Source organism: Gekko japonicus, unplaced genomic scaffold, assembly GCF_001447785.1.
Source record: "Gekko japonicus isolate JY-2015 unplaced genomic scaffold, Gekko_japonicus_V1.1 scaffold80, whole genome shotgun sequence".
Taxonomy (NCBI): domain Eukaryota; kingdom Metazoa; phylum Chordata; class Lepidosauria; order Squamata; family Gekkonidae; genus Gekko; species Gekko japonicus.
The window spans coordinates 886,110-899,143 of NW_015168047.1; the positions used below are offsets into that span (position 1 = coordinate 886,110).

The window sequence follows — 13,034 nt, forward strand, 5'->3', positions numbered from 1 at the left end:
AAACTACTTTTGGATACCAATTTTTTTTTTTACTACTATTAGTTACCTAAAACACCTTTGGAGTTGGAGCTTGCACAAGTGAATTCTTTACCATGATTCAGGAATGCGTACTTGGGGTCACCTAACACATGGCACTTTCCCTAGAGGGTGCCAACGACTGCCTTCCACCAAGTTGGACCCAATGGCTCTCTTCTGATAAGACTTTCTCCAAAAAAATTAATTCTTTTTCCCATTGGAAACAGTCCCTCTCCATTAAAAAAAAAAAAGATTTAGTGGAAGTGAGTCATCGGCTACAATACAATGTGCTGATTAACATCTCAAGATATGTACATATTTCTAGTTTATTTGGAGCACCTTCATGCCAAATAAAACTGTTAGCCTATCCAGCCCAGTTAGCCTATCCAGCCTAGTGCTGTTGACTGTGAATGGCAATGACTCTTCAGATCTCTAAGGGGTGCTTCTCAGCCCTGTCAGTTTCAGTTGCTTTTTAATGCATGTGCTCTACTGCTGAGCTATGGAGGAGTACCCCAAGGATGGATTGGAGCCCAAACTGGCCCTGGAAAAGGGCCTCACCCTCAATGGAGTGATGGAGAAAGAGCCAGAAGGAAGAAAAGAGGCACTGTTGCACTTTTTGACAGAGAAACTGGGCACACTGGTGTTCTCCTTGCCTGCCCAACCAACCCCATTCTGTCATAGGTCAGATGGGTGGCACCATGCCTTCCCCACATTACTCACCTGAGCCAGCCAGTGCCACACCTTCCCTGTGTGACTGAACTCCTGAGCTGGCCAGGCCCAGGTGGTGAGGGCTGAGAAGAGGTGAACCACCAGGAAAGCCCCAATGGCCACAAAGGCCAATCCACCCCTGAACTCTCCATTTAATATGAAGGATATTATCTGGGTCTGGATGCTACTCCCAGACTCCCAGACTTATTTAATTTATATCTCACCCTCCCCGCTGAAACAGGCTCAGGGCGCCGAAGCAGACTCAGGGATGCCAACTTGGGGAACCCATGGTGCCACGAAAGGGAAGCCCACCAGGACAGCAGCAGCAAGAGGAATTACTGCTACAGCAGCACAGTATGGGCTCCTTAAGGCCCCAGCTCAACCACACCCACCAGCTGCCAGGACAACAGCAGCAAGGAAGAAGAATGCTGCAACAGGAGTAATGCCTATCAGCCTTTTAAGGCCCCACTTCAGTCACTGCCCACAGCTCCTGGCAGTTTAGCTAGGGCAAAGGGAGGGGGAAAGAGGCTGCAGGGGCAGGCCAGGATTCCCCTGAGGTCTCATGAGATTGTTAGTTCTTGCACGTCTTCAGGGGAACTGACTGAGCATGTGCAGCCTGCTGGAATAACTCCATAAGGCTTGGCTTAGAACCAGGCTAGTGAGGAGGTGGCTGGGTCTTCTCCGGGCTGTGCAAGAGAGACCCAGTGGGGAGGAGGAAGGACCAGGTGCTACAGACCCCCTTCCCTCTCCAGTTTAGAGGCTCTGCAAGCCCAAGCAGGGCAGAAAAGGGCTTGAAGGAGATGGAAACTGCTCAGGGCAGGGGCACAGAGGCCTCTGAGCCCCACAGTCTGCATGTAGGAAATTTCTATGTGTGAAGGTTTCAGTCTAACGAGGAGGAGGAGATTGGATTTATACTCTACCTTTCATTACCCCAAGGAGTCTCAGAGTGCTTTACAATCTCTTTTCCTTTCTCCTTCCCACAACAGACACCCTGTGAGGTAGATGGGCTGAGAGAGCTCTTCTGAGCACTGCTCATGAGAGAACAGCTCTGAAATAACTTGTAACTGACCCAATGTCACACCAGCAGCTGCATGTGGAGGAGTGGAGACTCAAACCCAGTTCTCCCAGATTAGAGTCTGCACTCCTTACCACTACCACTGGCAATTATTGGGTCTGAGCTCGTGAAATTAAGGTAAAAAAATATTCTGCTATTGGACAGGGACACTTGGAGAAATCAGTATATTGTATCCTAACTTACAAAATGGAAGTTCACCCTTAGAACAGAACAGGAAAGAACTCTAAGTACAGAGAATGGTTTGAAGATTTTCTGTTATTTTTAGGTAGGATTCTATAATTTGAGATCAAATAATCCTATGAAATAGGATTAAACACCAAAGAAATTAATGTTCAACGTGACAGGCAAAGAACAATATTTTTAGCTCAGGATTCCTGTACTAGAAAGAGGAAAATATGAACAATTAACCTCTGAATAGATAACGTATCAACATCAAAGCCGCAGGGAAGAACCAACCATTCCTATTATTCACACTTGCTGACCAAGACCCCGTTAGTCCTTTGACACTCGTAGAACAGATGCTGAATCAGATGCTTTTATTGTTGTTTAATTCCACAATGGCTCCAACCTACTTGGTTCATTTGCTTTGAATGCATTCAGGCCTCCCTAATGAACATTTGTGCAGCATTGTGCTATAGGATTATGTCACTCCCTGTACAAAATAAAACATGTGCTTAAATAACAAGGAATTGACTTCCTTAGAGTATGTTGGAATAAAATCTGGCATGAATTACATATTCTCCATCTAGATCTGTGTTTTTTTTTAACATAGGATAATCCTTGTGGCTGAGGACACACCTATATACCAGCACAATTTGTATATGTGTTCCTAGACTGGGGTACATCTGTTCACATATTACTAGGGTTGCCAAATGCTTTTTGGCCGGGAGCGGGGGGCTCCCGGCCGGCGTCTTAGACGTGCGCGTCACCCGGAAGTGATGTCGCACGCTGGGGGCGGGGCCATGCCATTTGAGGGGAAAACAAAGAGTTTTCCCCTCAAATGGCGTGGCCCTGCCCCCAGCGTGCGATGTCACTTCCGGGTGACGCGCACACGGGGGTGGGGTTTCCCCGGGCCCCGATTCCGCGGGAGTGGAAATCGGGGCTCGAAAGCAGGGGAATTCCGCCCCCTGGGGGCATTTGGCAGCCCTACATATTACAGAATATGCAGGGTGAGTATAGTGCCCCATGATTAACACATATGAATGCATCCGCAACACCCAATTAGGGTTAGAACTGTGGTATACATAGAGAAGAAGCTTCAGCCCTCTTACCTGTGCCATTTTCCCAGCCTGAAACAGTCTGAGGGGCAGTATTTGGGGAAAGCCATGTGCTCCCTGGGATACTTGTGGGTTTCCCCAACAGGCTCAATCATGTTCCCCTGGAACAGTTTCAGGCTGGAAAAATGGTACAGGAAGATGTCTGAAGTCCCTTCCCTGTGTGCACCACGATTCTGATCCTAATCAGCACTGCACACCCAGGAATTTACCAGGGCTGCCAACCTCCAGGTGGAGTCTGGGATTACAACTGGTCTCCGGACTACAAAAATCAGTTCCCTGCTGAGATAACGGCTGCTTTGGAGGGTAGACTCTATGGTACCAAACCTGCTGGGGTCCTTCTCCTGTGCAAATCCCACCTTCACCAAGCTCTACGTTCTAAACCTCCAGGAATTTTCTAACCCAGAGATGGCAGCCCTAGAATTAGCACAGTCACACATGTGATTGTGTTCTGTCTGACTCAGGTAGGGCTACCAACTCTGAGATAGGAAATTCCTAGAGATTTGGGAGTAGAGTCTGGGGAGGGTGGGGTTTGGGGAGGGGAGGGACCTAGGGTTTCCAGCCTCCAGGTGGTGGCTGTAGATCTCCCACTATTACAACTGATCTCCAGGTGTCAGAGATCAGTTCACCTGGAGAAAAGGACCACTTTGGAAGGTGGACTGTACGGCATTATATCCTACTGAAGTCCTTCCCCTCCCCTAACCCCAACCTCCTCAGGCACCATCCTCAAACTCTCAAAGTATTTCCCAACCTGGAGCTGCCAATCCTAGAGGGACCTCAGCTGTGTATAATACCATAGAGTCCAGCCTCCAAAGCAGCCATTTTCTCTAGGGAAGTCTGGAGACTAGTTGTGATTCCAAGAGATCTCCTGCCCCCCTGGGGGGGGGAGCTAGACTCAGGGTGGGGACCCAGACCCAATCTGTATGCTCCTTGTGAAGAGGTTATTCCAATTAGCAGGTCACCGGCCTCATTCCTAAATGTGGCTTCCCAGATATTGGCCCTTGGTCCTAACAATTTAGGCTTACCAAGGTCTGGCAGGGGATTCGTATTTCTTGCCAGGAGCCTTGCCGCGGGGACGGCTGCACGCGCTGCACCCGCCGTCGCCAGGATGTGACACTCTCCATCGCTACCATAGAGAAACCGCTCCAAACAGCCCCGTTGCCAGAGCGACGCGGAGCATCATATCCTGGCGACGGCGGGTGTAGCGCATGCAGCCGTCCCCGCGGCAAGGCTCCTGGCAAGAAATACAAATCCCCTGCCGAACCTTGGTAAGCCTATAACAATTTCCATTCCATTCATGACTTGTCATCCATATATGAAATGACCGATTCTGCTGCATGTGGTGTAGTGGTTGGAGTGTTGGACTAGGATCTAGCAGACCAGAGTGCAAATCCCCACTCTGGCATGGAAGCTTGCTGGGGTGACCTTGGACCAACCACACCATCTCTGCCTAAACTACCTCACAGGGTTGTGGTAAGGATAAAATGTAGAGAGAACAACGTAAGCTGCTTGGGGCCCTCGGTGGGAAGCAAGGCAGGGTACAAATGAAATAAACACAATAAACAATTTTCCTGGCCCCCTACTGTATCAATACCCTCTCAAAGACCTAAACCCTTTCAAGCAGCTTGGCCTACGACAAGACAACTTTTCGCTAGTTTCAATACATCCACTGAGCCACTACCAGAGCTTCAAACAGAATGAATTGGCTATTTTTCTAGCGTTTGTGTCATGAACAGAACTGCTAAGAGAATTCCATCTGCCCTGCTATCTCATCAGCCCTCCCCCTTTACTTCTCAATTCTGCCTCGACCTACAACTGTGCAATCCCACAGAAAGCAGAAGGTTTGCAAAGTTTTAAGTGGCGGGAGCATCTGGCCGGCAAAAATCTTGATTATTGATGGTGAGCAAGCAAGAACACAGCTTGACTTTCAGATTCCTTGCTGGGCTTGCAGAGCTAGCAGTTAGTTAAACAGTCTTTCCCCCAAAAAAACTAATGCGCTGAAGAGATTTCACAGAGCATCATAGGCTTCAGAAAATGAAGCTCGACCACAATTCCAGTCTGACTAAATGGTATTATAAAGGAAGGAACCTAAAATCCACATTTCAGGTAACAGCACTTTAGGCCACTGAAAAACAACACAGGATTGGCATTAAGCAAAACCTGTCCATGTTGCCTAAATAAAACATGACCCACCAAATCCTAAGACCTTTCCCCCTTCTTATTTTGAATAGACAGTCCATCCCTTCCTGTGTTTCCCATTCTCTCTTTGCTTCTGTGTTTTCTTGCTCTCAGAACATTTTATACTCTAATACTCCTGTCCAGATCCATCACTCCACTTGTCAGACTTTGCCACCATAGCTGTACAAACAGACCTTCAGGTTATGCAGCAGCCGCCACCATCTCCGGCGGCTCCTTGCATTTGTTTCAGTGTCAGCATTTAATTCTATGCCAAAGTAAGAACCCTTTTGTTCTATTATATGTTCCAGCAGAGGTGACACACTAGACCTACATTTTGGACCACAGGTGAAACTTTGGTGTCCGTGCAACTTCATGCTATACTAGTACCAAACATGGTCCTTTCAAAAATTCTGAAGACAAAAAAAGAAGCAAAATAAAAAAGCATAACATGAGGCCTAAATAGTGCCCAGATGAGTTCTGCATCAGCCTGAGTTTCCAGACATGGTCACCCATGCTGCTTACACAGGCATTTCAGTGGTGATGCAGAGGCACACCATCTCCATCTATGTCGTACATTTTACCACACTCTCCCTTAAAGGAGCACAGAGAGGTATACATGGTTCTCGCACCCCATTTGATCCTGACACCAACCCTGTGAGGGACAGTACATTATGGAGTATGCTGATTGTGTCCAGGTCTCCATACCGTGTCGGAAATTACTATAGTCACACATCAGTTGTGGCTTCTCTTTCATTCCTTCACATGCAGGACCCAGTGAGAGTCCAGACCATAGTGCACATAGAGAAGGGACTTCAGCCAAGGGTGGATTGCCCATTAAAGCCACCAGCAAATGTCCTGGTGCACTGACAGCCTGGAGAGCTTCCCCCACACTGGGACTGCCTCAACCCCAGGACAGTCCCATGTGAAGAGGGCAGGAGCCTCTACTACTGAGAGCTGGTGGCCCCACCAAAGGGAATGAGAGCTGCTGCCACTGTTGCAGACTGGCAGACCTTGCCTCACAGGAGCCAGTGGCCCCCACACCATACAAGACGGATGGGTGCAAAGTGCATGGGAGCCACTACAGCCATGGTCGGGCGTGAGCCAGGCAGAAGCCGCTGTGAGCCTGCTCCTTCCTCCAATGGTTATGGCCGAGGCAGGACCCTCCTTCCCTCTCCACTCTGTGGAGGCCGGACCCTTTCCAGGCTCATTTTTGCCTCCCAAATTGCCCCTGGCTTCAGCCTTCTCGTTCACACCATATTCCCAACCTGAACCAGTTCTGGGGGTGCTGTTGTGCTTTTTGGGGAAACCCACATGCATCCCAGGGAATACATAGGCTTCTCCAAATAGGGCCCTCCCAGATTGTTTCAGGTTGGAAAATAGTAGGGAAGGGAAGGCTGAAGCCCCTCCTCAACATGCACATGGTCCTAATCCTAACTGGGTACTGCACATGCAGGAATTCAGGAGCAATCTATGATTGTGCTCCATCTGACATAGGGTGGGGACTAGGGTTGCCAGGCCAAGAAGGTGGTGATGTAGGTTGGCAGCCCTTAATGATGGTGTGACATCATTTCCAGGGGGAAATGGAAATGATGTCATACCTTTCTAGGAATCACCAAAAACTCTATGTTAAAACCATAGATAGTTTCACCACAAGTTATGTAGTCCTCTCTAGGAATCACCAAAAACTCTATAGTTTTACCACAGAGCATCTGGTGATTCCTAGAAAGGTGGGATATCACTTCCAGGTTTTTCCCAGAAGCAATATTGCATTATCAGCCTGACAACCATTTTTTTAAAAAATTATCCTGCCACCATTCCAATCGATGGCAGGAAACAAGAGGTGGGTGAAAGGTACACAGACGGAGAGTGATTTCAGTGAAGCGTACTTTATTCGATCAGGAACGAGACTACTTTAGCCGGCTCGCAGGCCGGCTTATATTCCCTGAGAAACCGCCACCCAAAACACACACCCATGTCCCAATGCGTTATTTACAGTGGCCGAGAGTCCCATAGGCTCTCGGCCGGGAACCTAGCCCCCTGATTGGAGCGGGCTAGGATCCGCATAGTCCATTGTCTCTTGGAGCGAAGCTCGACGTTTGTGCCTGACCGCGTGGAGCCCAAGCCGGCCACGCGGTCTGGACTGGATTCATTACAGTGGGGAAGGGCATCTCCCACCCTCACCAGGGGACTGGCAACTCAAGTGGGAACCCAGATATGAAGAGAGGAGAAAAATTGAAAAATTACTGTCCCAAGATCACCCACAGTGCAACTCTATGCAGATTTACTTCAATCTGAACCCAATGATCTCAGTAACTCCATGCACTGCCAGGGACTTCCAAGGTGAAAATTCTGGGGTGAACAGGAACTGAATCCAGGTCTCCACAGGCTTAGTTCAACTGCTACACTATACTGCCTGGCTCAGTATCCTAGCCTGAAACAATGAAAGTACTAACCCTTGTAGACCCATAGATAGGAGGCAAAATGTGCTAAGTATCATTTAATAAGAAACATCCTTCAGTTGTTCTAGCCACTGAGGAAAGTCAAATCTATGACTGACATGTAGGGGAAGCTGTGATATACTGCTCTGTTTCCATCTTGCACACACTGGCCAATAAGAAGGAAAAGGCACACTTTCCAAATCACCATCTCTTGCCTTGTCAATTAGAGCTATGCTTTAACTCTTCTGACAACCTTAGCCAAGGGAAAGCCACAAGATGATGTGCAAACTTGTGTGCTCTGCCTTGATTTTCTGCTTCCTAGACTGATTCTAAAAATAGATCATTTTAAAGAAGAGTTGTCATGCCCTCTCACAGATTTCTAGGAAAGCCCAGACATTCCAGGGCCCGAGATAAATCTGTAGATATCAACCCCACACTTTCTTCCTCCCTCCCTGACTCCAAATTGCATCCTTCCCCCAAACTGATGGCAACCCCCATCCCTCCTCCAAATTCAGATGCCAAAGAGAAACACAACAATGAATAGGTTTGATTTGCATAGGTAGAAATTAATTTGCATAATATGCAAATTAGGCTGCCCAGATTTGAGGAACTGGGATATAGCAATGTTACTTCTGAAGGTCTGCATGCTGAGAAATCCAGCAGCTGTTTTACATAGCATTATAATAACAAAATCAGAATGCAAAGGGGGGAAAGATAGCAAAATATTCACTCTCAAACAGGGAAGGGAACACAATTCTAGTCTCATGTAGGTGTCTAGCAGCAAAGGGAATTTTGAAAATATTTTAGCATTTATTTACAAATCAAATCTGCTAAAAGTAGATACGTTTAACAAGATTCTCCAGAGTATCACAGATGACAAACCACAGGGCTAAAATTCCTTAAGTGATTATATAATCCCAGAATTGCAGGCCATTGGGAATATACTGTATAACCCTGACAAGGATAAAAAGGAATCTTGCATTATTAATGCTCTCTCTCGCGCTTTCCAACTGAAGCAAAGGCACTTACTCTGAAAGCTGTTCACTGAAAATATTTCAGGATGATAGAATCCAGCCTTGCAAATGCATTTGTAGGCTCCCAGCACAAATCCAAGACCTTTAATTGGCATACACTGTAAGAAAGAAAGACAGACAGACAAATGAAAAAGATGCCCAATCCTTTATCCTGTATTGTATATCCTCATCGTAAGCCTGGAAATATAAAAAGGGTTTTCTCCTAGTGAAGGTAAAAGAGAGTTAAAAGAAGCTGAAAATGTCAACAATTCAAAAGTACATAGCTGTTTGGAGACAGAAGTTCAGCATCAGAACTGTTTTGCCATTCATATATTTATTATTTATTTATTTATTTATTAAATTTATATCCGCCCAGTTTGATGGACAGAGCATTCTTGCTGATCAAATACTTTTCTATGAATATGTGACTCAAAGTCCCACATTTGCTCTGCATTAAAAAAGTAAAAATCTTTAGAAGTTAAATAATCCTGTTAAAAAACACACACTGAGGAGTTAGGTAAAGGTAAAGGTTCCCTTGCTCGAAAGCCAGTCGAATCCGACTCTAGGGTTGCGGTGCTCATCTCCGTTTCAAAGCCGAAGAGCCAGCGCTGTCCGAAGACGTTTCCATGGTCATGTGGCCGGCATGACTAAACACCAAGGTGCACGGAACGCTGTTACCTTCCCACCTAAGCGGTACCTATTTATCTACTTGCAATTTCTTGCTTTTGAACTGCTAGGTTGGCAGGAGCTGGAACTAGAGTTGGGAGCTCACTCCATCATGCGGCACCCGGGTCTCGAACTGCTGAACTACTGACCTTCCACAGCCTGCAGTTCAGCGTCTTAACCACTTGAGCCACCGCAGCTCCTGAGGAGTTAATCCCCCAAAAAATAACCGAAGCAGTGCCTGCAGCTTCTATTACTCAGTGTGGGGTATAAATGAAGTAATACCTGAAGGTGGGGAGCAGATAAAAGCAAGGTTGGTTGATGGCTGGAAAGGAGAGAAAAAAGCAAGAAAGGGAGAGGATATGGGGATTGCCAGAAGGAGATAAAGAGGAGGGGGAGGGGATAAAGGGGAAAGTGAAGTGACCCCTGCAAGCCCTTGAGGTTTCCCTGCTGTGCAACTGCGTCCAGCAGCTGCCATTGCATAATGAGGCCATAGTTCTTCCCAGAAAGAGGCTGTAAGGGATAGGGAAGGAGGGAAAGTTAAACACAGGAGTGCAAATAAAGGAAGGTTACCTGGTGGAAGGGAAGGAGAGAAGGAAGCAGGAACCATGGAGATTTAGGGAAACAGGAAATAGTGGAAGAGGGGGAAATGAGATGCCACCCCATAAGTTCTTGCAGGTTCCCCGCTCATATCTCCTTTTAAGTCAAAGCCTGCTTTGTACAGGTTTTTAGGACATTAATACAGTCTAGGGAGACCAGGTCTTCAGCTTCAGTAGGAGACCTCCTGGACTCCCACTTGGTTGAGGATGCCGGGAGGAACAATTGCTAGAAAGCCTGCACAACACCAATGGCACAATGTCATCACCCTGCCACTGCCCACCCTGTCTCCTAATAAATTCCACAGAAAGACAAATGAGGAACTAAATGTAATGCAAAGAACAGATATTTGCAGGAAATATAATGGTTTCGCATATTTAACCCCCAAATTATACACACACACACACACACTTCAAGATAGGGACCACTGAAAACATGGGCAGTCCGTTTTTATTAAGTATAAAGTCAGATTTCTTCCCTTTTAGGAATCTATGTATCTATCCATTAATTCATTGTTGGTAAACTCTGTTTTCATCTGCATTTTGCCTTTTGGAGGAGATGTTTTAGATACCTTGTACAAATTTTGCTAGTTGCTGTTCTTCAGGATTCCACTGTCTTCACTGAGATCTCTCGGTGGCACACCACAGCAGGGGTGTGGGAGAGCAGAGCTTCTCAAACTTTTTGAAGTGAGACCACATGTATACTTATGGTATAGTTTGGTGTGCATTTCTAAATTACTGTATTTTTCAGGACCCTCTTGCAAAGTAAGTCCATACTAGTTTCCTCTTCCGCAGCATAAAAAGTAGTGATCTCACATCGATAAACAAGCCTATATTCTATTTTTCATTTTTAGTATTTCTAGTTATATCGTTACTCAGCAACAGGCCGTATTTTATGACCGTTTATATATTATGAAAAAACCCAAATTTGCCAAATTTGCCTCCCAGCTTGGGTTACCAACCTCCAGGTGGGTCCTTGAGATCTCCGAGAATCACAACTGATCTCTAGACTACAAAGATTAGTTTGCCTGGAGAAAAGGGCTCATTTGAAGAGTGGACTCAATGGCATTATACCCCATTCCTCAAACTCTGCCCTCCCCAGGCTCCACCCCCCAAATCACCAGGAATTTCTGAACCTGGAGTTGGCAACCCTATTCCCAGTTCATCCAGATTCTGTTCTTCCTCCTCCTTCCTGGCCTCACAACCTATGAGAGATTCAGAACCCACTTTCAGGCCCAGACTCACAGTCTGAGAAATATTGCTCTGGTTCGCATGAATATCTCTAGCTAGATAGTTCGTGTACTACAGCTGAGTTCCATTTTGAAAACAATACATCCTAAGACAGTTATGTCTTTCTTATATGTCTCTTTAATGAAATACCCTCTCACCTTTTCAAATCTGCACAGGACATGCTGTCACAGAGCAAATTTAACACTGCAAGCACAGAAGAGGTGTTAGCAATCTCATATGGGTTGGGATGCTTGAAGCAGGGATCCTGAGAGTGAGAACAAGGGCTGTATGAAGGTACAAGAGTACATTCCTGTCATTTTATCCAAGAAATTCTGGATGGATAAAAGCAACACAAAACCGTTGTCTATTGTGATGACAATGGGCCCCTTGAAGCCATGCTCATTCTACACCCCCTTTTCCTTTCTGCACACAGCTGTGATGAATGGCTGGGCTGCCCATTATTTGCCAAGTTACAAGGTGACAACAACCATAGTTGGTATGTAAGTGGGTTGGGTCCAGTGGACCTCCAAGTAGTAGCCTTGCCTTGTAATAAAAACTGAAGACAGCCAAGGGCCGCCTACCCTACCACAACTACTGTCTCATACCCAACATACACTGAACCCTACTAGGGCAGGACAGTGGGCTTCGGTTGCTAGGCAACCATTTCAACTATGCTCAGGCCCAGGGCTTTTTTGGTAGAAAAAACCCAGCAGGAACTCATTAGCATAATAGGCCACACCCAACAGTAGGAACTCATTAGTATATTAGGCCACACCCCTGACAGCACAGCACATTAACATATTAGGCTACACCCCCATGTTATCAGACGTGTGGTCATCCAGCCACACCCACCTTTTGCTTCTTATTCTGTTTACCTTGTTTGTTGTCAAAACCCAGGGCTTTTTTGGTAGCAGGAACCCCTTTGCATGTTAGGCCACACACCCCTAATGTAGCCAATCCTAATGAGTTTCTGCTGTTGGGTGTGGCCTATTATGCTAATGAGTTCCTGCTGGGCGTGGCCAACTTGGGAGCCAGCCGGAACTCCATTCCTGTGTGTTCCTGCCCAAAAATAGCCCTGCTCAGGCCTTTCCAGAGAATACTGCAAACAAGCTCTAGTTCTGATCCATTCTTTCATAATATTTTTCATCACCACACCTGGTGATATATATTTTCCTGATGTTAATTACATAACAGGGATCATCTTTCCTGACATATGCCTGAAGTTAACCAAAGAGGCCTTGCTCCATATAATCTTGCCTTCCAAACTTTGGCACAGAGAAGACTCTTCTCATGTAGTCACCTGCCACTGCTGAAGTCTGTCCTCCATGAAGCTCATTTTGCACTGTCAGTGCCACACATGATTCCTGTTAGTCTTAAGGGAAATGGTTCTTATCTTTATGCAAACTCTAATTGAATTAACTGTTGGATTGATCCCTTGTTTCCTAATTTGGCAAGGTTGAGTAGCTCTGTTAGTTTTATTGTTTGGGGTTGCTTGCATTTTCTTCTCTGCTAGTATATTTTTATTGTAATAATTTTGATGCTTTTTAAATTTACTGAATTATTGTAAGCCACTGTGAGGGTCCTGTGACCAGAAGGTGGGTCAGAAATATCACAATACATATATACAGCTCAGAATTATTTCTGCATTAAATCAGCCATTTTGTGTCTTTCTTAAATGTGATAGGTTCTGTAACAATATTTAAGGATGTATCCATATGTAACCCTGTGGGTTGGGCCCTCTATTGGAGATGGGGGGGAGATATTTTATCCCTGTGGGGAAACCGTAGGATAGTTCTGATGGGGGGGGTTCTACGGGGAAAAGGGGGTTCTGAGGAGAAAAAGAG

General features: G+C 46.1%; 1 protein-coding gene across 1 annotated transcript in view; it reads right to left on the bottom strand.

Moving 5' to 3' along the window:
* GPR158 (G protein-coupled receptor 158) overlaps positions 1-13,034 on the bottom strand; it is a 193,656-nt gene that overhangs the window by 83,293 nt on the left and 97,329 nt on the right. Inside the window, 1 exon segment of the mRNA XM_015414287.1 lies at positions 8,718-8,820. Within this exon segment, the coding sequence (XP_015269773.1) occupies positions 8,718-8,820 (103 nt within the window).